The 24,009-nt window shown below is 48.5% G+C and overlaps 1 protein-coding gene across 2 annotated transcripts; it reads right to left on the reverse strand.

Annotated features, from left to right (window-relative positions):
- Positions 1-925: 925 nt before the first annotated feature.
- Positions 926-20,848, reverse strand: CCNF (cyclin F). Of its 2 annotated transcripts, XM_090277205.1 has the most exons (18): positions 20,767-20,848; positions 19,587-19,741; positions 18,459-18,565; positions 17,175-17,242; positions 15,868-16,061; positions 14,818-14,871; positions 14,002-14,106; positions 13,610-13,687; positions 11,517-11,668; positions 9,300-9,464; positions 7,288-7,411; positions 6,842-7,022; positions 6,395-6,482; positions 4,412-4,511; positions 4,186-4,313; positions 3,327-3,496; positions 2,424-2,659; positions 926-1,225 (listed from the first exon to the last, which is right to left on the reverse strand). In XM_090277205.1, the coding sequence occupies exons 1-18, from the start codon at positions 20,780-20,782 to the stop codon at positions 1,184-1,186; spliced, it is 2,163 nt and encodes a 720-aa protein (XP_090133331.1). In that variant the 5' UTR covers positions 20,783-20,848; the 3' UTR covers positions 926-1,183. The 2 variants fall into 2 exon arrangements, with proteins under 2 accessions (XP_090133331.1, XP_090133330.1); XM_090277204.1 differs by having other exon boundaries at positions 926-2,659.
- Positions 20,849-24,009: the final 3,161 nt, after the last annotated feature.

Raw genomic sequence — 24,009 nt, forward strand, 5'->3', positions numbered from 1 at the left:
TCACTTTTGGATGTACTGGCAAGGTGATGACACCCAGGGAAGACATCAGGTTGGCACCTGGGTGGAGAAGGATGAAACAAGATGGTCCAAGGTGGGGCAGGTGTGTATGGACAGAGACAGATGAGGAATGGATGATAGGGCAGCAGAGTCCAGTGTCAAAGAAGCAATGAGAGGCTGTGCTAGGATGTCCAAGGGATGGGGGATGGGGTCTTCAGTGACTAAGGGAACACCCTGGGTGGGAGGAGTAATGAAGGCAGCAAGGCCCAATGTAAATGGAGATAAGAATGAATAGATCTTGGGGTAGTCAAAAGGACGACGCATCTTGGGCGGGGGGCCGGTGTGTATGTGTAAAGATGGAGCTGACCTAGAGTCTCTAATAGGAAGGTGCTGCAGCATAGGGGAGAGACATGAAGGAGGGAAGCTGAGGGGGTCAGGCAGAGCAAGTGGGAGAGGGATTGGGACTCAGGCAACCCTGGGACTGCTCTTAGCGTGGCTCCTCCTATGCAGTGGCCTATTTAATGCCCAGTGAGGGAATGCTAATGCCATTCCTGCCAAAAATGAGATTCTCTGTGAGGTAGGGAGGAAAAATGTTTCCATCAGTACTTGGGAGACCACACACCATTCATAGGGCACCAAGCTGATGGTTAGGACTTGTGGAGATGCAAGCAGACTGCACACCACAGTTAGAGGGTACCAAGGTGACCATTAGAACTTGGGGAGATGCAGGGAGACCCCACACTATCGTCATGCAGTGTTAGGTTCTACTGGAGTGGTTTTCTCCTGCAGGTGTAGGCTGGGAGAAGGCAGAGAACTGGGTTCACCCAGAGTTGGGATTTTGATAAGGGGCTATGGACAAGTGCCCCAATGTGACTTGGGTGACAGTAGGAAGTGACAAGAAGGCAGTTCAGATATGCACATCACTCAGTTTCCACTATCCTCATCACATTTAATCCTCACAACACCCCTGTGAGGTAGGTATTATTGCCCCATCTTACAAGTGAGGAAACTGAGGTTCACACCCAGGGGCAGTCAACAGGAGAGCTCTGCAATCCCAACCACGCCCCACATGGCATGGTCAAGATTCTCTTACAGTAGCAAAGACAGCTCCCTGGAGACATAGACACACATACACAAGCACCCAGAAAAACCACCACTGAGTCAGCATCTCCACATCCTTGTAGTTCTAGTTCAAGAGCATTTCAGGGACACTCCTGGCCAAGTGGTTCTAAAATTTCAAGAGGAAACAAAAGCTATGGTAGAATGGCAAGTGTCAGTGGTCATCCCAACTGGAGAGTGGTCAGGGTCACTTGAGCAGATCCCTCAGGTATTTTGACTACTGCCCCTCAACCCCAGGGGGAGTCCCTATATCTAGGATGGTCATTCTCAGGAACTCACAGCAGACCCACCCTCGCCCAGCAGGCAGGTAACAGTCCTCTGAATTTTGCTCTTCTGCATCTGGGGTACCATCTCAGATGTTACAAATGACTTTTTTTTCCTGGCTAACCTCTCTAGGAAAATTCTTTTTGCATAAATCCATTATACTGTCAGGATAGCACTGAGGGTTTTGAATCAGATTCTTTTTAAAAACAGTTATTCTGTTAAGAATCTCTTAAAAAGTCAAGGCTTTCACACCTGGTCACCACATACAGTCCCTCACAATGCATAGAGCAGGACTCCCTCACCATGGGGACCTCTGCCCTGTGAGGAAGAGAGTAGATGACCTGGACAGACTGAAGTGGACATGGGGACAGTGGTGTGTTTGGAGCTCTCAGCTCCCCTAGAACCCAAAACCAAACAGATTCAGGGAGGGGGGAAGCCATCCCAGGCTACCTGGATCACATGTGTTCTCAATTGTGAAAGCTGTCAGCTCCCAGGGTGAGGGTTCAGTGGGGCTGGTTATCAGGCAGTGGGCTTTTTAGCTTCCCAGAGAGAAAGCAGGACAGACGCAGGAGGGGACAGGGAAATAGGCTGCACATGGTATGTTACTTTGAGATTAAACTTTTTGAAGAGAAGTTTTTGTTCTGATTTTGACATTCTGATGGCTCAAATGGGACTCCACTGGTGAAAGACACTCAATGCCCCAAGTTCTCCTCTCTGTTCCTTGTTGAGGCCACCGGGGCCCCCACCACTCACTAGTGCAGCAGCAGCCCTCTTTCCACAAACATTCAGTGCGGCAAACACTGACACACAGCTTCATTCAGGAAGCCCAAGTTCATGTCCTGCTCTTCCTTGCTGGGGGTGGATAGGTTTTTCCTTTTTACCTGTTGCTGGGGAATACTGCTGTCTGGGGAACTCAGGGGATGACACTGTAAACACGACTTTCTGGCATGGTGGTGGCAAGGTTGTGTGTTTGAGTCACTGCCTGGGGACAGTGTGGAGGTAGGTTGGGGCGGACCACTGTCCACTGAGTTTGTGGGACTCACACTGCTGATGGAGGAGTACCCTGAGGTCAAAATATCCTTGCCCAGTTCTCTGTTTCTGTAGAAAGGGGGCTTGGGTCCTGGGGCCAGAGGTGTCTGGGTGCTTGGCACCATGGCATTCAGGTCCTGGCATCCCCCATCCTCCAGGCAGGCCTCATCATCGCTCGATTCTTGGCAGCAGTGCTGTTCTGGGTTGAGGTACACCACGGTGATATCAAGGATCCCGCTGGGAGCTGTCACTATGGGAAAGTCAGGCCACAGGTTGAGCACTGGGATAAGCCAGTCCAGTTGGGAACCCAGTGGCTCTCTCAGCTACATATCCTGAACCTCGTTAGGCAGTCCCTTTTACTGATCTCCTTTAGATTAAGTGCCTCCTTCAAGTTTGGGGTGGCACCCAACAGGACTTAAGGGATATCAGAAGTGACAACAAACTGGTCATCTTCCCTTGAATGGACTCAAAAGCAAGCAATTGGAAAATTAACAGAAACTGCTTAAATTGGGCTTTCTATGCAGACAGCTAGCTGAGTACATGGGGACAAAGCCTCCTGCAGCCTCCCCTGGAGGAGTGTGTGAGGCACAGAGCCCAACAGGACAGTGGGGGGCACATCTCACAATCTTCTAGAAAGATCTTATCATGAATTCCAGACAGGGTTTCTTCTTCCCCTGCCTCTGTGCGGCCCTTCGATCCACAGAAGCCTGGCTGGAGCCTGATATATATTTGGCCTAAATCCCCACCCCTACCCCATCCCGCGCCGCTGTGGTGTCCTAGGGCTTCTGCTGTCTCACTTCCATCTATGTCTGGACATGTTCCCCTGCAGGTAAGGCCAGGGGCCCTCACTGACAGCTATCCTCCCTGCTGCCCCCTTTGGCGTAGCTCCTGGGTGGCTTTGTGGCCACAGTACTCACCATCTCCCTCCTTCTCGCCCTCGCTCTCCTGGTCACCCTCGTAGCCAGAACAGTAGTCCAGATTCCAGTCTAGGAAGCTGCCCAGTAGTGTCTCCTCCTGGCTGGACAGCTCTGCAGTGGGCGTGGTCACAAAGCTGCCCCTGTCTTCCTGGAGGCTGTTCTCCCGCTTCCTACAAGGTGGGGGAGCCAGGAACCCAGTCATAGGCAGCAGCGTTAGGTCCTTGACACCTGCCCACCCTGCTCCAGTGTGCTGTGACAGACATGACACCGCCAACCCAGTGCCTGCCCTTGGAGTCCAAGAGGCAAGGCTGGAGGCACAGTGAGAGTCCTGGCTCATCTAGACTTTGCAGGATCAATACGAGTTCTTCAGGTGGGTGAGGTGGGGAAGGGAAGTTATTCCAGGTGGTATAGCCAGGACATTGAAATGGGAGAGACAGAAGTAAATGGGATACACACAGGAAATTAAGGTGGAGATGAGGGTGAGCATGGGAGACTCTGAGGACACTAATCAGGTATAGCTGGAGTACAGGGAGTGCAGCAACACCATGGAGGGCCCAGGGTAACATGTGACAAGTGCATGACAGGACCAGAGCCTAAGCTGGGCTCAGCCTGTGCTCAAGCCCATTTTCCCTCAAAGGGTATCAGTCAAAGCAAGAGATAGCATGTTGGAGGAAGAAGGACTGGGCTGCGGACAGCACAGCTCAGCTTCACTTTTCATGGGATCTGTTCCTTAGGAGGCCCCTGTGTAGAAGGGGATAATGGAGCCCCTCAGGAAGTTGCAGGGATCATCAGGAAACCCAGGCCTGGTACGTGGGAGCCAACACCATATCACACCCTTAGAGACATCAGGCTTACTAACCTCTTGGTTCTCCTTGCAGATGGAGAGCTAAGGAAGGAGTGAATGTCCCCTGAGCTGAGGAAAGACGCGGGTTCTGGGCTCTCTTGTTTCACTCCTAGAGCTGCACACACCTGGCTGTAGCTCAGCACCTGAGAGAAAGCCGGGGTCAGAGGGAGGGAAGAGCCCCCTAAGGGCAGGCAGGGCACTTTCCTCACCCCAAACAGGAGACAGGGTAGGAGGGTGGCACCTCTTCCTGGCTGATCTTTTCGTAGCGCTTGTCCTCAAACCGCTGTTTCACTGCGGTCAGAGAGACTTGTCTGTAATCCTTGGGGACATCATTGTGGAAGCTGCAAACAGAGGGACACATGAGGGATAGTGTGGGGGACAGGTGGCTCTGGGGCAGGCATTATCAGCATCACCACTCCAAGAGACTCCCATTTTTAGCTTCCCTCACTGAAATGAGAAGGGAAAAGTCTAACAGTTCCTAACAGTTAAACCTAGAGTCACCTATGACCCAGCAATTCCAATCCCAGGTGTATCCTCAAGGGAGGTGTGAACATGTGTTCACACAGAAAGTTGTCTGCAATGTTCACAGCAGCACAATTCGTTAATAGCCCAAAGGTGGGAACAACCTAAATGTCCATCAGTGCACAAATGATAAACACAATGTGGTCTGTCCATGTAGTAGAATATTATGACTGGAAAACATGAGGGTGGAAGACGCCAGCCACAAAAGGCCACATACTGTGATTTCGTTTCTATGAAATGTTCAGAACAGGCAAATCCATAAAGACTGAAAATAGGTGAGTGTTTGTTTAGGGCTGGAATGGAGGGGAAAATATGGGGTGATACAGGTAGGAAGTGCAGGGCTTTTCTTTTGGGGGTGATGAAAATATTCTAAAATTGACTGTGGTGATGACTGCACAACTCTGAATATACTAAGAGCCTGTTGATTGTACACATAGGAAAAAGGTCAGTTTGTAAATAAATGGCTCAAATTTATCTGGTTTAGAATAAAGGAACTCTCGGAAGTAGGGGGACAACCTAGTAATAACTTTTGGTAGCCAGGCAATGACTACTTGCACTCCTAGTGTAAGCAGCCATGGGGTCAGACACATGCTGACCTGCTGCCTACACTCCTAATCCATGAGTTTCGAGGTCTGGGCACCATAGAAGAAAACAAGGTGAGCTGAATCCCACATCAACCCCTGGGAAATGCTGATAGGTCCCCCCAAAGCTGCAGCACAGCAGGGAGTGGGGTGAAACACCAAGTAGGCCAGAGCAGAGGGTGGTCACAGGGATCTGGGGCCATGTTGGAGTTTTCTGATCTCATCCCAGAAGGTAAAAGCATAAGTGACATGTTCAGAGGCTTCCACTGCAGTAATCCAGGAGGTGGCTGGGGAAGTGACCATGGGCAGACAGTAGAGACCGAGGGGATCAGACCCCTAGATGTACAAAGAAAGTGCATTGCCTTCAGAGCCCCTGGGATGCAGGAACAGAGAACCAGAAATGGGCTGGCCTGAGGTCTCTGCTAAGATGACCAGAGCCTCATCCACACAGCACCAAATGCAATCTATGAGGAGGAATGGCGGCAGGAAAAGAGGGGTTTTGGGTTGGATAAGCTGGCAGGGGAGTCTGGGGCTTTGGGTTTAGATGTGTTCTGAATCCTGGAAGTGGTTACACCTTCCAGGGACATCTGAGGATAAGCAGAAAGCTGGAATTACTCAGGCTCTTGTGCAGGGGGAAAGGGACACTGAGGCAGCATGTCCTGGTGGAGGAAGGTCACTGAGGGCAGGGATTTTACTAGATATGCACATGGTGGGGAGGGAGTGGGGACCAGAGTGAGTGGAAGGAGAGTGAAAGCTGAGCCAAGATGGGTATGTGCCTGGGGGTCAGTTTGCCAGGTCCTGAGCTAGATCATGTGTCTTACACTGAAATTCCTACCCATTAGGGAGGCAGTCTTGCTTATTCTATTATGTTCTGCTACCTGTTGAATTCGGCTTGGGTTGGGAAGATATACTGTATACACACTGAATGTTAAAATTGAGCAAAATAAGCAATATGGCCTTGAAATGTTTAAATGTCAATCCTGAGACACAACTTACTGCAGGAAAGGTCTGTGTGGATTGATGGCCGTCCTGTGAGAGCCCTCTCCCTTCCCCCATACTTGAGCACACAGCCTCTATGGCAGAAGTAGGGTGTGAGAATCCATTTCATTTTATAGACTCACCATTTTTGGTGAAGGCTCAAGACACAGGGTATGAGGTCTTCACAGGAGAACCCAGTGAGGTCCCACAGTCGAGTGGTCCAGGGCTGTGCTGGGGAGAAAAGCAGGAGTGGTGGGGTCGTTATGACACCCACACATGCCTACAGCCCTGATGGTTCTGTTGTGGCATTTCCTAGAGCTCAGGGTTGCAAAGACCCCCACATACAAAACATGCCTGCTCACTGTCAACAGTGAGGGAAATAGTACTTAAGCTAGACCCACCCCAGATCTTACCCCCAGAGAATGGCTTTTAGTCCATTCTGGTGTTGCCTTCTCTAGGAGAGGTAGGCCTGCTTCTTTTTCTCCCTCCTCCCCACTTATAACTAGGCATTGTCTTCTGACTCCAGGAATTGTCCAGGCCCCTGGCTCAGTCTGTGCTGAGTGGCTGGCCTGAAAAGGCAGGATCCTTACTCTGCCTGTGTGTCAGTCTTGCCAGCAGCAGGGCGGCTGCGGCCAGGTGGGCTGGGGAGTAGGCAGCCAGGCTGGTGTGCAGCAGAGAGAGCTCACAGAGGAAACTGCACAGGTGCTGGGTTCTTGGAGCTACAGGGATCAGCGTCAGCAGGATGTCCTTGTAATCAACCACAGTGGGGACCTAGACAGAACCGGGAGGTGAATGTGGGGGTCTCAGCACACAGAGAGCTCATCTACCCACTCAGCAGGGAGGCTGGTCCATCACAGGGTCTGGCATGATGGATGTTCAGGCTGGATGCCAGGGCACCTGGTGACAAGATGCCTTCTGCGTCCAGGAGGACTTCTTAGAAGAGGAAAGCTCAAAACTATGAGGTTGCCCTTGGATCGTGCCACCCCCTCATGTGAACTTCAGTTTGATTTACAAGAAAAAGCAAAAGGCCACTTACTCGAATCTTCCCTTCCAGGGCAGAAATGATCTCTCCCATCATCCTCACCAAGTCCTCATACTTATATGTGTTGTCTGTGAGCCACACGGCTTCCCGGATTGTCAAGATCTCTTTGCTGATGAACCTGGAATATTGAGAAGAGGTCTGAGAGTTGAGCCCAATTTCCTCGGTGGAGCAATCACTTTAGGCTTCAGTGACAGAGGGTCTGGGGTCAAAGAGTGAACCTGGATGCCTGTGGCTGCAGAAGAGAACTGAAAAGGTCACATAACCCTGTCATAAGGGCTGGAAAGGAGGGATTAGTGACATGAACCAGTGGGAGTGGCTGGACTGCCTGGCACACAGATGTTTCTACTAAAAGCACTCATGAATGATGTGATTGGTCAGTGCTCTTAGTGACTGAGGGAGAGGGGTTTGCCCTGCTTTGTGCCATATTCTACAGTGAGTATAAATGGCTTAAGTCCAGGAGGCAGTGAGCCAGCAGAACAGAGCTGGAGATTGTTTGAACGTTTGTACACAGCACAGTCTGGCCACTGGAATTTTGACTGTCCCTTAGGCAGGTGGTCACCCTGTTCTCTACTCTCCACCAGAGCCAATTATCAGTGAACAAGCTGGTCCAGTGGCTTGCTGAGGGTGCCTTCCCTAGTGAGGATGAACTGGGGCTAAGTCTGTGACCATTCTGCCCTAAGGACTCTGCAGCTCCTACATTTGTTGCTGGCATGACTGAAAGAGGCATGGGGACCACAGGTGCTAAAAAGATGAGATGCAAGTGGGGCTGGTGAGAGCCTTGTGCTTGGAGCCATGGCAAATGCTGCCTTGAGAGCAGAGGAGGGGGTGTCTCAGCCTCTAAAAAATTTTAAAGCAAATTATCATCTCACTCCTGGTCAGTCTGTGGTCCAGGAACTCAGTCTCTGATAGCAAGGACATAATTATGCTACCTAGATCCAGAAGGCAGGGGCCCCATCTGTTCAGCCATCTCTGATGAGAACAGAAATGGTGAGGGGCCCAGAGAGTGTGGGCAGTCTGCTTGCTGACACTGAGCCCATGCTCCTCACCCTTGGTCACACTAGCCTGCATCCATGACTACCCAAAGAGATTATGTGTTCTAGGTCCATGTGGCCATATGATTGAGCTTGCTGCAAAGGTAGACATGGTGACTTTAGGGGTCTAGGGGATGATGGCAGAGAGTAAGACAGAAATGGATCTTCTCTGTGATCTCATTAAACAGAACGTCCATCCCAATGACAATGATGAGCCTGGGCCCTCTGCCTTTGGGTTACTGGGCAAAATAAATCAATCTGTAGTTGACAACACTTCATGCAGTGAGCCTGTTCCTCATTCCCCCAAGCCTTGCAGACAAGGCTGGCTGGTCTGGAAAGCACTGCCCAGGGAAAATAGCACACCATCTGATTTAGGAAAACTAGAAAATGCAAAATGTATGTTGTGAATCATCATCCATATTTCTGCTAAAGATGAAACTGGGCAGACAGGTATTTGTTAAAGGATGGCAGATTTAGGTAAATATAAAATGATACAGCTTGAAAAGTCAGAGCTGTCAGGGGTTCAGGCTGCTGTGTGAGGAGGATGTGCTCTGTCCATGTGGTTGGAGTGGGGTCTGCAGGGAGTTGGTGGGGGATGTGAGACTAATTGTAGGTCTCTGATGACACATACTTGAGAAACACATTCTTGGGAACCTGACTGCCAACAAGCAGTCTTTCTGAGATCTTTCCTGGAAGGACCTACTGTCCTTGCTGAGTCACCTTCAGGGGCCAGGGCAAGAGGGATCTAGTCTGAGCCTGCCCGAGCAAGGACACACACTGGGTCCTGAGACCATGTGCAAGGACAATTGTCCACCCCACACCAAGGATCAGTGCTCCCTAAAATTAAAACCCCTATCTAACAAAGTGGAACATTAAATGTTTATTTCACTGAAAAGCCAGCCCATGAACTAGGGCAGGGCCAGTGTGTTGTGCGCCATCCTCTGGGCACGCGCATGACCACAAGGGGTTTCTCACCGGGTGCAGATGACCATGCAGGCGATGCCCAGAAGCTGGAGCCTATACCGGGGCACCAGCCTCCTCCGTAGGTACCGATCCACACACTCCACGGTCAGGTGAAGGCATAGACTTGTGAAGTCCTTCATGGTGGCGACTTCTACCAGCCAGTCGATCAGAATGTACCTTTGGGAAGAGCACCACCCCTGAACACTAGAGTGAGCATTCACAAGTGTCCCGTCTCCCATTCCAGATGGACTGTTTGTCCCAAGGGAGTGAATAGGTCATCTACACCACTGGTTTACCCAGGAACCATCCCAGGTTCAGATGTCATATTCAAGGGAGCTGGGGAGGCCCCACGTCTCCTGACTGTTTCTGGGAGGCAAGTGGACTCACATATCTGTGTCCTGGCCAACCCCACAGATCCACCCCCAGGCACTGGAAAGCCCTGGCACTCTCAGGTAAGGGGCAAGGTAGGGGTGGGGGCAGATCACAAACCTCAGGACTAGAGAAAAGACACTCAAGAGTGTGAGAGCTTTGGCCTTCCTTCAGCTCATCTGTGGGGTCATTTAACAAAACTTTTGCATTGGAGCAAGGACACAAGAACACAAGACCTGACAGAGCCAACAGACATAGGGTCCTTCCTCGAGAGGGCCAGGGACACACACATTGCAAGGGAGTGCTACGTGCAATGGCAAAGATACCAGGGTACGGTAAATGCCCTTCTAAACAAAGGAGAGAGGATGCAGAGAATAAAACTAAGAGGGAGAAAAAGTGTGATACTACAGGATTCTGCAGACACAACAGATGGGATCCTCTAGTGTTAGCCCAGTGAGAAGCATGTCTTATATGTGGAATAAGGGGGGAAAGATGGGGTCAAAGTATGGACTGGTAGGAGGAGGGAAACAATGGAGGTGGAATGAAAAGGGGAAAAGATGAAGGAGGAAGACAGCCTCTATTTTCTTCCAGAAGGAAAAAAAGGGACAGCATGAGCATCGGCTGTTTGAAGTTTAAACCAGCCACTATTGGAACCAAAGAGGAAGCTCCCCTATACAAGCAGACTTAATAACTTAATGATCTGACTTATAAAAACAGACCAACCAAACTATATACTTCAAAATGGTTAAATCTGAAACTAATATGTTACCTATGAAATTATACCTCAGTAAAAAACAAAGTTGGTGGTTGCCTGTCACAAGAGGAAAATGGGAAGATGCTCAATTCAAGGCCTGAAATGATATTAATATTTCGATAACATTATTTTAGTTCTTGAAAAGGAAAAAAAAGTGAAATCTGTTATACCTTACCTAACCTCCCAAAATAGCAAGTCAAAAAAAGGGGGGGGGGTGGATTGAGAGAGGCACAAGGTGTTATCAGCATATTTCTTCCAACAGAAAAAGAGCTGAGGAGTGGGGAGGGGGGCTGCCGCCACCACCACAGGATTCAAAAGCAAAACAGCTTTGTGACATTTAATGTGGGCTCAAAGGACAATGCATCCTGCACTGTGTGTGAGAGAAATCAAGCCTCTCCAGGAAAAGCTAGACCCTTCTAAAAAATAAATGTTTACTGAAAACTTACCAAGTGTTGGGCATTACCTTTTGGAGTACAGCCAGAGCCTAAACATTATAAACTTAAATGCATTTGAAATCTCTTGCATAAGCTTAATGATTCACATTTTCCATTTTATTAACACATTCTGTGATAGAGCATACGAGTGAGTGTGTTATCTCTAAACCTTGGAGGAAGAGGTAGGTAGTGCTGGGGTTTCAGGCTGCTGGGCACATTGCAGCTGTCCTAGGGGCCATAGCTCTCTGGGTCAGGCTGGCTCAGATGGCCATGGAGTTTCACACACCAAGTTGATACTTGTTAATAATGGCTTGTAAAGAAAAGGTGATTTTTTGAGTTCAGAAAGTGGGGATAAAAATCCCATCATTTTAGAAAGATGTTTAAAATGGCTTAACTTGTTCTGAGGCTTAAAAAGGAAAGTTGGAGAGAGCAGACACTTTATGAGGGATATTTTCTCTTCAAAGCCCTGGATAACTTAGGCATTACCAGGTTTATAAAACACACATACATACACACACACACACACACAAATGGGGGGAACCTAGTGGGGTTGACAACACAGAGTGCTCTGTGGCAGGTGGCTCAGGTGAGACAAAACTGATAGTTCCCTTTGCCCCAGAGACCAGTGGTTGCTCTGCCTTCCAATCAGAAGCTCTGGCTTGAACCCCTCACCTCATTGTGTCATTGAGTCCCTTCTGCACGGAAAAAACCTCCTGCTTATTCACAGCGTGGGAGACCTGAAACAGCTGGCAGACTATCTCATTGGACGCTTTTGCTTCTAGTCCAAGCTGGTTTCCATTTGCACAGGCTTTGGCTAACGACAGCTGGGAAGGAAAGACATGCAAAATGAGCACAGAGCAGTGGCTTTTGAGGTTTCCCATTTCCAAATGTGAAAGTCTGTTGAGGGAGAAGACACATGTATACACCTTTGCCCTTCTTATACCTTCTAAGCCTCTGGATACAGTATGGCTAAGATTTTAATTACATGATACATTACATGATAAAGAATTTTAAAAAGGATAAAGGTATATAATGGAATGTCAATCCCTTTCATACCCTGATACAATTCCTCAGCAACTAAGGCCTTTGGTAACTTTTTTAAAAGGTTAAGTTTGTTTCTGTTCAACTCTCAGTTGCCAAGTGGGCAGGGGGTGGAGGGTGGGGGTGGGGGTGTGGTTTGCCTGTCCTGGTTACTTCATGAGACAACTCCCAATTGTGAAAGTTTCATGCTCCAGCAGGAAGCTGAACAACAAAGTGGCAAAAAGCAGGCTGGAGGCTCAATGACCTGCCCTTAAAATCCGGATCTGTTATGTGGCCACTGGCAAACTGGGGGGAACTGTTCTATGACTCAGTTTCCCTTTTTCATGAAATGGCATCCAGTACCTATTTTGGCAGATGGATGTGAGGATTAACTGAGCTTTGCACAGGCCCCACCCAGCACCCACTAAGCTCTGAAATGGTTACTATCAACCATTCTATATATTTCCTGTTTGATTTTTCTGTGCATTTGTAACTGTGTATGTGCATTTGTAACTGTGTATATGCATTTGTGATCACAGTATATATACATCTAACCTACTCTTTGCTCACCTAGCAATAATGTTGTTCCTTAGGAAATGAAATATCTATAGGCATATTTCATCTCTTTCTTTTCAGCTATTTCTGATGTATTTTGTTATTTTGTGGAACATCTTTGTGCAGCCTTTTCAGTTCCTGTACCTGTCTGCTCATGTGGTCAATCCACAGGAATGGCTCTACTAAGCATTTTACTACTTGGACCCAAGTGCTTTCTGAAAGGCAGGCCCCAATGTTAACATCCACTAATAGGAACACTATTTTATTACATCTTTGCCAGCAAAAACAGTATTGTTTAAAAATGTGTGTTTCCTAAAGTTATTAACTATCTACTCAAAAACAGAAATGAGAATATATATACATATGCATGCACATACATAATTTGCTAATGTGATCAACTGTGATCTCACTGAAATTCATGCCCTTCTGGCCAGCAGTGACTGGAATGCTGCTGCTGCATTTCAGCTAGTGTGTTTATTTTCTCTTTTCTCAGAGGGCTCTTGAGGCCCTGTGGACTTTATCAGGGTTTTACTATTCTTTCAGAGTCTGAGCTTTAACTAGAATCACAGTGTTGATTGTCATAGGTCTTGTAAATATGCTGACTGCCTTTTTGGACATGAACATTACAGTGTTCTGTGACATGTCAGGCTGGGCCACCTACTGCTTTGTGATTTCTTTCCTAGCTTTTGAGGGTAGATGATGCTCAACCATTGACTTGTTTGGTTGAGCTTCTATTTGCTTGGCTTTGTCTTGAAACCACAACTTTACAGCTAGAAGGGGAGAGTACTTGAAGAACACCAACTACAAATCCCTAAGGTCCTGGTTCTGACACTGGATGACCTGGTGTGCAGGCCAAATAATGAGAACAGGAGAGCACTCCACACGCCCACCCACCTAAGAAGCCCCAAGTTCTGTTGCTGAGGTAGGCTTTACCTGACAAGACAACTTTAGGGACCAGTATGAATTTTGATAGCAGATGTAGTCTGCAAGCACTTAGAAACTAAGAGGCTGGCTTAAGGGCATTGGGCTTTAAGATGATAGGGTGGTAATGGGCAGAGATGAAGGAAGCACTGCCAGGCTCTCCTTCCACACACCAGAGCTAAACCCCTTTAAGACCCGGCTCAGTCCTGGCCATTCTTACTGCTTCCTGAGTGAGAGCCTGGGAGGTGCAATGCCAGCTCCCGCCTCACCTGGGCTTCCCAGCAGCCTTTGGCAGCATAGTCCCTGAGTTTCCGAAAGTTGTGGAGGCATCGCCCGGGATCAGACATCTATCAATGGGAGAAAGTCAACATGATTTATATGGTTGTGTCTCTGGAAAACCTCAGAACCCATGGGGCTCTTAAATGTTCCTCTAACACCCCCAGAGGGACCCAGCTGTACTTTCTTCCCAGTCCTTTATCCCCCAAATGATGGTGGTCATTTTGGGGCTGTGCTGAGAATGGCCTGATGAGCAGCAGTTCCCAGGGGCCTAGGAGATGTATGACGAACCTTCCTGTGCTGACAATCTCATCCAAGGGTCAATTTGGAGACTATGCTGTTGGCCAAAATAATTCCTCCTCTCCCCAGACCCCGGTCCACTCACATCTATCAGTCTGGCACTTTCCCAGAGGAGGTATGAGCTGGTCAAACATCCCTGATTAGCAGACTCTTCAAACAGGTCACGGGCCTGCTTCTTTTTCTCTTCATCCTGGAATAAGTCCAAGCACAGTTTACTCTTTTCTTATTTTCTTTCTGCTAAACGATTCTACTAACCATCTTTGTCTCTCTCCATACCTCTAAGTGATTGCATATATTGCTCTTCAATAAAAATGAGTTAACTAAATCAGAGTAGAAATGACTTCTTTAAAGATACACAATTTGACAACCAACATGGAAAGCGAATTCATTCACAAGTTTTGCCCTCATAGACTCTGCTTTCTCCTTGACCAGGTTCTGTATCTGGCTTGGCCCTAGGCCAACCAGAGGGCAAGCCCTCCACACTAAACCACCCAGATGGTGATCTTGGGGCTCCTCCACTACCTCCCTCATGCTCAGTGTTCCTCCCTGCTACTGTCAATGCACACCTGTCACCAGAAGCCACCACCTTCCCTGAGTTTGTTGCAGAGAGGGTTCCTTAATTACAAAGCTCATTAAAGCTTTCTCAAGTGTGGAGAGGTCTGAATGATGAATGGGAGAGGGCTGCCAATAACAGAACCATTAAACAAATAAGCCCCTGGTTTGGTATACACTTGGATGCCCTGCCTGGCTCCACACAGCCTCTCACAGGCAGGACTCACTTTAGCTTTGAACCCTGGACACTCCCTTTTCACTGATTTTCTCATCCTTGGTGTTTGTGGCTGTGAGAAAGGTGAGCAGCATGGAAATGTGAAGCTGCTATAGTGGGATGGATAAAACTCACCTCAAAGAGACTCAGCACTCTCCCCAAGCAGTGCAATATGGAGGCTCGGTGAGTCTAAGAAGAGGAGGAGAAAGAAGTGTGATCATTAGTGGTGAGAACATCCAGGGGCTGCCTCCCAGTCTATGGGTCCCATGTTCCCCGATCACCCCTCTTTGCAGAGGATTGTTTCACGGAGCCCCCGCCTTGCCTTTCCAGCTGTCAAGTGTATGTAGGGGACTGCTCCTTGTGGTTTTGCGAATTGTAGCCCAAGCCATGAGCCAGGCCCCTGGGAGGCCTCTAAGTCTCAACGGAAAACCAGAAAGGCTGGGGCAGACAGGACCAAAGGCCACTCAAGAGGGTTCCCATGGGAATTGGATTTAAAGGATAAAAACTATGCTTTAGAACTTGCTCTGATTTTCTTATCTCTTAGTTAACTATAAACAGTGTGTAGCTAAAAAGGTATAAAGCCTTACGCCTGATGTCAGCATGGCGTCAGGATGTTTAGCAGACCCTTACACAGACTGGTCACTGTGTTCTCTCTACTGATATCTGTAATCGGTAACTGTCAACTGTAACCCAAGCGTCTGTACGCTTATTGATGATTCATAAGTCTTGACCTTGTATCTCCCAAATCCCCTCCTCAATAAAAGGCATGGGATACGGGAATTCTGAGCTCTTTTTCCCTAGCGAGATTAGCTGCCTCCCATCCCTCCAGGCAAAATAGTGTCCTGGATAAATTTGTTTCTCCACCGAGGTCCTGAAACCTCTGCAAGACAGAGATTTTCCAACTGAGCCGGGGTGTTGGAGGCAGGACAGCCTCATGTGTGTATGCAGTCCAGCCCCTCATCAGATTCCCCTGAACCACAGCTCTGAGGCCTCCTCTCCTGCTGGGTCATTTCCAAACACTCCCATACCTATGCTTTTGATTTTCTGCACCTCTACTTCCCTCAGGTCCCTGACTTTATATGGTCCACAGTGTCTCTCCTCAAGGTTTTCTCACCTCCTGGGATCCTATGGGGCTTGAACTGCCCAGCACAGCCTGCCCTATGTGTGCCCCTTGCCAGGACTCACTCTTTGTAGCTGGCACTCTGCCTTGAGGCTCTCATGAACCACAGCCTTGCAGCAACTTCCAGAAACTGACCATGGAGGGCGGATGAAGAGCCAGATGAAAGGCGCGGCACTGACATTTAGTCGCTCGGCAAGACTGAAGTAGTGAGAGGCTTTCAGGCCATTCACTTCTGCACGGGCTTCATCAGACACAGACACTGTAGGGGTAGACAGAATGTAACTCAGGATGTCTTAAGAACAAATGTGGAGAGTTCTCCACGGTCTTTTGTGAAAGTTGAAAACTTTAAGTTCCCAGCATCCTGGATTTTGAAGGCTGGGAAGGTGTTCCCTGTAAAGATGTCATTTGCCCATCCTCCCTCATGCTGAGAACTGCTGGCAACCCACCCTCCACCCCTCGGTAATAAGTTTCTTTTGGGGGTAATGAGAATCTCCAAAATTAGACAGTGGTGATAGCTCTACAACTCTGTGACTATACTAAAAAAAACCACTGGGTTGTATATATTAGATGGGTGAGGGTACGTGAAGTATGTCTGGGAACTACTATCTGACAAGATGGGAGGGGCAAAACTGTTGCTCTCCTGAGCCTGGAGAAAGAATGCTCATTGTCTCTATCAGTCACAACAGTCTTGTCAACCAATCACATGAGGGGCTATCTTTCAACAAGATGCCAGATCTTTTAGCAGAAAAATGGGTACTATACCCAGGACAGGATAGACCTCAGGCTAGTTTCCTTGATGTGCTGAGCAAACAGGCACAACTTGGGAGAAGGCCGCACAAGATTCTTTCAAGGAGCACCTGACTCTTGGGGATGAAGAAATTCAGGCATCATGCCGCCTTTGGCCTGCTCATACTTGCCTCCTGCTTGGAACCTTGGCTACCTGCATTATTGATACCCTATGGAATTGGGCACGCTTTGATTACTGCCCCAGAGTCTCACAGGGGACTATGGCTGAGGAGAGGAGCCAGAATCTACACATGGATTGTGGTGTTAACTGGACAGAGGGCGGGCAGCCAGGGGGAGGCTGGCTATAGCCCTCATTATGAGTCTTTGTTCAGTCATTCTTTGCTGATTGAAATTAAAGTATTTATTAAAATAAGAGGTAACTCTTCCCAACCTATATAATCGAAGTTCCTCAACTGGTCCCTCAGCAGGGCACCACTTGGCACAAGCTCCTTGGAGGAGAGTAAGGCACACCACCAGATATAGCAAGAAGAGTAACTAAATTACAAACACTAAGAAGGACTCATTGTTGTTCTAAAACATCAGTACTAAGCAGGGTGACAACAGTTCCAGCCCTGCAAGGACTTACAGCCTTCATTGTAGAGGTAGGCAATGCCCAGCTTCACAGCAGCTTCAAAATTTCCCTTTTCAGCAGCCCTAGAACATTAAGAACATGAAATAACACAATTTTATTCCATAAACGTTATGTTCCTTCATAGCAATTGAAGCTAGAATACTTATTTTTTGAAAAGAAATATTTTTAGGTAATGCAGTCATATATCATTTATCTATGACATGATATATGGGTGAACCCTTAAAAACATGCTAACTGAAAGAAACCAGTCACAAAAGGCCACATGTTTTATGAGTCCTTATATATAAAATGTTCATAATGGGAAAAATTCAGAGACAGGAAGCAGAATAGCAGTTGTCTAGGATTTGGGGGAATACAGATAAAATAGGGATTGACTGCTAATGGTTATAGGGTTTCACTTGGGAGTAATAAGAATGTTCTAGATAATGTTGATGGTTGCATAACTGTGAATATATTAAAAGCCAGCAAGTTGCACATTTTAAAGGGACAAATTGTATAGTTTGTGGATTACATCTCAGGTGGGCTGCCTGAAACCACTAGCACACTTGAACAGTGGGTCTAGTCGTTGGCACAGTGGGGTTCACTGGCTGCAGGATTCATGCCCCCTTTGGGCCTCCCTCTGGGTCCCAACTCTGGCAGAGGGTGGGATCAGCCAGTGAATAAAATGGAACAGGATTTAAATTACATGGTTTTTATAAGATTTTATTTATTTATTTTTGGAGAGAGGGGAATGGAGGGAGAAAGAGAGGGAGAGAAACATCCATGTGTGAGAGAAACATCAATTGGCTGCCTTTTGCATGCTTCCAACAGAGGACCTGGCCTGCAACTCAGGCATGTGCCCTGACCAGGAATCAAACTGGGGACCCTTAGGTTTGCAGGACAACACCCAAACCACTGAGCTGCACGAGTAAGGGCTAAATCACACAGTTCTGATCATAAGAAAAGAGGGCTGAATAAAATTTTCACACACAGGTGACCTGGGTTTGAGTCACAAGGGATGGGTCACAGCCCAAGGAGGACTATTCAGAAGCACCACTGTGACTAATGAGAGTCAGGCCTGTGCTGATGGTGTGGATGACGCAGGACTGTGCTGGAAGTCATGTGACTCAACAGGGGAAGCTGACAGCCCTCAGTTGTTTCGTTGTGAGGGATAAGGCATTAGCAGGGGCTAAAGCAAAAGGAAAATCATTCCCAGGTCAGGCCTTGGGACACAGGCTGGAATATCAGGGAGGTCCCAAGGTGGGAGAAAACCAAGCTGTTCTCAGGGTGAGGAGATACCTTTCAAAGAGCTTCAGGTTCCTTGGAGAAGGCCACAGCTCTTGAAAGCTGGCACATGCCCACACACTGGAGTGGTTGTCCACCAGGTACTTCAGGTGGGAGTGCACCTGCAGTACAAAGCGGGATGGGTGGGGGAATTATTAAGGTAACTCCCCAGAAGCCATGCCTCTGGAGCTCTTGAAAAGGTAGACAGATGTAGGGTCTCCTCTTCCCTTCCTCACCTCAGTAGTAAAGGCCCCAAGTTTCTATGTCTCAAAACAGTTGCTTTGAATAGAGAAAAGAGCCCAGAAACAAGCTTCTCTGTGGCTCTAAAGGAGACAGTAGTCCTGGAAGGGGGAATAAGCACCTAGACTAAGAAAGAGGGGATGATACCTCTTTAAGAGTATATACTTGCAAGGATCAGGAAAACCAAGCCTAATGGGAGTAAGACAGAATCGGTTTTGTGCTGCTCTGCCTGGAGTTTTGCTAGTGCATAGCTGAAAACTGGAGGTAAATAGGGGCTTTTGGAAAAGACTGACACATGTGACGGCAGTCTCAGGTAGGACCTGGAGCCTCTGCCCTGGGCAGGAGCCCTCATCACAGGTTAGCAATTTAAGCGCTAATGCTCCCACTGCCAACAGAAACTCAGCACCCATGGATACTGTAACCCGGTGGAGGGGTCTTTGGGAGTTAGAGAAATGGGTTGTTGTTTTCCCACTAATTTACTATATGCCCTGGGTTAAGTCACTCAAAATGAGGCTACAGTTCCAATATCTATAAAATAGCTCCCAGACTCCCTTTCAGTACTGAATGTTACAAGGAATTTGTCCTCAAGAATATACTTTTATTCTTTTTAATATTATCTTATTTCTTTAACTTTTTAAGTTTTATTTTTAATCATAGTATTATATTAGTTTCAGGTATAATGTCTTATTTCTTAAGAGATGCAAATTTCTCTGTTAAACGTTACAATGAGTGTGCTATGGTTCAGCTTTCCTACAATCAGAACAATCTCAGGCATCTATTAACAATATCATCCTTGTTTCTCTGCCCTCTTTTGTAGCCAAAGTTCTGACATTTAAGAACGTGAAGCCTTGATGGTATGACCAACAACTCTAGGACTGATACTATTTTCACCTGGCAACTTACAGATCGAACGGCAAGGATGTCCCCAACAGAAAGCCATTTCAGGATATGAAAGAGCACATCTTCTGGGAGATTCAAGATGGTTAGGTTTCGAGGTCTCCTTCTTATTCTTCGCTTTGTAGGATAACAGAAACACTTGGCACACCTACAGTGGACCACTAAAAAAAGAAAATCAGAATGGTCTAAGTGATCTATTGATATGAAAAGTTATATTTGAAGGTGACTTAAAAGTTACTGTCCCTTGCCCCACAAAAGGAACCAGTCATATTTCTAGTCCCAAACAAAGAATAAAGGACTATATTATAACAGAAGACATCGTCATTCATTCAAATGCTCAGTAAGTATTTGTAGTGAACAGCAGATAATCATTTAACTTGGCTATCGGGAAATTTTCTGATCCAGAGACCAGATGACAGCCAGGAAGGGGAAAAAGCAGCCAATGATGATGAGGTATCTCAGTAATGCCCTCTGTGACCCTTGCTGATCTCTTTGCTTCCATTTGCATGCATGACTAAAATGCATAATGTTCAATAAGGATCTGTAGACTTGAACAATCTGGAGGTCGAGTCCAAACTAGGAGTCAGCAAAATTCAAGGAAGCAACGGCTGAACTTGTAGGCCAAGCCAACACCCGCTCTGCCTAGTGTCCTCTCTCCCCACAGGGGTCATTCCAGCTACAGCAGCTCCTTCCTCATTCTAAGCAGAATTAGAAGCTCCCGGGCAGGAGCCTCTCACCGACAATTTACCTGGTTTTCCACCCACTCCTTCCTTTTGTCCCGACAGGAGGGGGCTGCTTTCCCCTGCAGCACCCCGCCCCTCGCCTCACTCTTCAATTGGGTTTTCCCATCAGCAGTTAACGTGCGGCGAAACCCAAACCTACACTCAATGGGACCAGTTTCCACAGATTACATGGATTTTACCACACTGTCCTCATTCCCTTGTCGTAGGACAGACACAGAAACACTTAACCGTCGCGGTGATTACCAACGAAACCACGGCTGCGCTCACAGCCCTCGACAGGTGCCAGGACCCGCGCGGGGCTTTCACGCGGACCTGGGCCGCCTGGCATTTAAACCGCGCGCCAGGCAGGTGCCGCCGGGATCCTAGGCCGAAAGGCTCGAGTCAGCATGCTTAGTCTCGGGCCGCCTACCCACCGCCGCCCGCGCCCCGTTACCCGCGCTCACCACCGCCGCTCCCCATTTCCACCTGCGCCGCCACTTGAGTCGCCGCCGCCGCCTCAACCTATGCTGCCCCAGCCGCCCGCCAGCCCTGCGCGCCCCGCCCCACGCACGCGCAGACCCGCCCTGCCGCCCGCCCTAGTTTTCAAACGTGCCCAGCGCTCCCATTGGCCGAGCCGGGAGGGCGAGCACCGCAAGTCTACAGGGCTCCGCCCCCAGCCCCACCCCACTCTCAGACTTTGGGAGCCTTCGATTGGCCGCGCCAGGACGCGAATTCGAACGCCGGCCACTAATTGGTGGAGCCCGCGAAGCCGCCCCGGCGGTCGGGTCAGGGCGGGGATACCGGTGGAGGGCGGCTCAGGCTCTGTGCGCAAGGGCTTCTTTAGTCCGAAATGGCCCGCGTTGTCCCCCGCTGTTCGGTGTTTGAGCCTTGCTGCTGACATGGATGTATGAGGTCCTGGGCACCGGAAGCCACGGCGCGCAGTTGGTTGTCAGTGAAGGTCTGTGCGGACGGGCTGCACCTCCGGGCGTTGGGTCCTGCATAGAGCGCGGTGCAGCTGGAGCCCCGACGGGTCGTCAACCTCTCGAGCAGGCGCCCGCGCGCGGCGCCCAGGGGCCCCTGACCTCCGGCCCTAACCCCTGAGGCCGCACGCCCTGCTTCTCGTTCGTGCTTCGGGCGAGGAGACACCTGGTTCGGAACCCAGCCAGGCTGCATAAATTGTAATGCAGAAAGTGGAATTGGAGATCTGGGCATGAAATCCCAGCACGTTCGATACTTTCTTCGCCAGGGACGAGGCTCACCCTGGACCCTTACTCTATACTTGCCTCAGGGCAAGCCCTAACCCCCTCACTTTGACCAGATATCTTCTAGCCAAGTCTGTCACGGCCACCCGGGAGACCTTCTTTTTAAAAGGGAAGAGCACACTTGTTTGCTTTACTGGTTACTACCAGCCACAGCTGAACATTCTGTTCATTCTGAAAAATATCAGGCAGTGTCCGTCCAGCTCACATCTCACTTCTTTCATGAGACATTCTAACAAGGAAAGAAATGCGATCTCATGGGCGTTTGATAGAGGACAGAGTGGTTTTGCCTGGAGAAGCTAGGGAATCTGGGTGGGTCATGGCTCAGACCCCTCTTCCCACAGACTCAGTCAGCTGTGATGTCCCTTTGTTCCCCTATCCCTGATGCTCACTGAACCCCATGGTGCCCAGTTTTCATCTCAGTCTGGAGCAGGAAATGGAGAAGTGAGAAGATGGATGATCACAACAAGGGATATGAGTCTCAGTGGTCCCCAAAATGACAAGGGACAGAGCCACTGAAAGTTGGGGGTGATGAAGGGGATGGGAACGATGTGCACAGGAAGTCCAGTGGATAGAGCTGAACATGCTTGGGGCCTGCTCCCCAGATATCAAAGTTTGGGAATTGGGAGGAATCAATGGAGGACCCCTCAGATTTCTCATTCTTCCTCACACCTTTGTTTCCATTGGTTACTGTTTCCCAATTTGCTACTTTGTTGCCCTCCTTCCCTGCATTGTTACTTTGTAACTGGTTTCCCCCAGGCAGAGGTGCATTCTTTCAGTGTTAGATTTTGAGAGCATCTTGAAGGCACTAGTAAACTGGATTCACCAATGAGCTAGTCAGTCGTTATGCACCACTTTAACTCCCCTGTGATACTATGTCACTGAGTCCAAAACAGTATCCCTAGTCACTCAAAGTTCCTTAGCTGAACTGTTTCTTTTTTTTAAATTTTCACCCAAGGATATGTTTATTGATTTTTTTTAGAGAGAAATGACGGTGGGGAGAGAGAGAGAGAGAAACGTCGATCTGTTGTCTTCAATAACCCCAACCAGGGATTAAACACACAACTTAGATATGTGCCCTGACGGGTGATTAACGCTTTTGGTGTACAGGACGATGCTCCAACAAACTGAGCCATCAGGCCAGGGTGCCTCAGTCTTGTCCTTATCACTCTCATTCACTCAGCAGTTAAGTTTTCTTAATTTTGGGGAAACACAGGTTCTTCTCTTGGCTATGCTGCAGCCACACCTTCCCCAGCCTCCACCCATAGCCTTAGTAGTAAGAGCCCCTATGGCCCAGTGTGGTGAGAAATAGAGGGTTTGTGAAGAGCCCATTTTTCACTGGGCTTCAGGAGGGTGAGAGAACTCACTGGAAAAGTCTGGACTGTGGAGAGCTTGGGGAAGTTCCCGGTTGGAATAAGATGGCAATTGAAAGCCTGGGGGTGAGTGAGAAAGGAATTCAAGAGTGGCAGGGTGCAGAGGGGAGAGTAAAGAAACATGAAGTAGCCTGGGAACCCAAAGGACCCCACTATTCAAAGAGAAAGGAAGAAGAGCCTACAGAGGAAGCAGGGGAGGGGCCATACAGGGACAGAGAACCACACGAAGTGGGGAGAAGCACAGGAGGGGCTTTCATCAGAAGATTGCAGGGGACATTGTGAAATACCACAGAGAAGTTACATAGAAAAGTCAGGGAGAGACCAGTGACTGTGGTGGCAAGAGATGTGATAATGCTGTAGTTTTTGATGAGTGGTGATGGGCAGGGACAGGGGACACCACTTTCCTGGAGCCTGGCTGAGAAGAGAGGGAGAGAACAACCTGCAAAGGAAGAGCTGAGGGGACTATTTAGAGGGGGCCAAAGTGACCCCACTGGAGAGAGAAAGGCTACTTGATGGGGCATGTCTCAGAGGAGATCTTCGTGACAAAGGTGCATAGCCACATCTGTCCACCCTCATAGGCTAGACAGGGCAATGGTCTGGAGCACACAGACCTTGGGTTCAGTAGTTCTCACACCTGAGCTTCATCAGAAGCACCTGTTAACATGGGGTTCATTATAATGCAAATTGCTGGGCCTTGTCCCAAAATTTCTGACTCAATAGGCCTGGGGTGTGGCTTGTTAACCTGCATTTCTAACAAGTTCTAAGCACTGCTAATGCTCTGGTCAGGAACACCATTTTCAGAACCTCCTTCTGCCTAAGCCAAATGCTGGCTCTATACCTGCTGATTGTGGAAAATTGCTGAAATATAAATCTCAGCTCACTCATCTGGGCAATGGTATAATAATCACAACCACCTTATGGATTAGAGTGGGGTCACATGCAGGCTTATCCTAACATTTGCAGGGGCTGGGGCAGAGAGCAAATCAAAATATGTACATGTTGAAAAATTGTGACTCAGGCTGCAAACTCATCAATCTGTCTCTTCTCATGTCTTCAGATGTATGACATCATTACA

The sequence above is a fragment of the Furipterus horrens genome, unplaced genomic scaffold (assembly GCF_987537825.1).
Source record: "Furipterus horrens unplaced genomic scaffold, mFurHor1.1.pri manual_scaffold_5, whole genome shotgun sequence".
Taxonomy (NCBI): Eukaryota; Metazoa; Chordata; class Mammalia; order Chiroptera; family Furipteridae; genus Furipterus; species Furipterus horrens.

Coding starts and splice junctions, on each gene's coding strand:
- CCNF (XM_090277204.1), bottom strand. Junction 17,243..18,458: donor AACCTGAAGCTCTTTGAAAG/GTATCTCCTCAC, acceptor TTAATGTTCTAG/GGCTGCTGAAAAGGGAAATT. Junction 2,660..3,326: donor GGGCGAGAAGGAGGGAGATG/GTGAGTACTGTG, acceptor ACTTTCCCATAG/TGACAGCTCCCAGCGGGATC.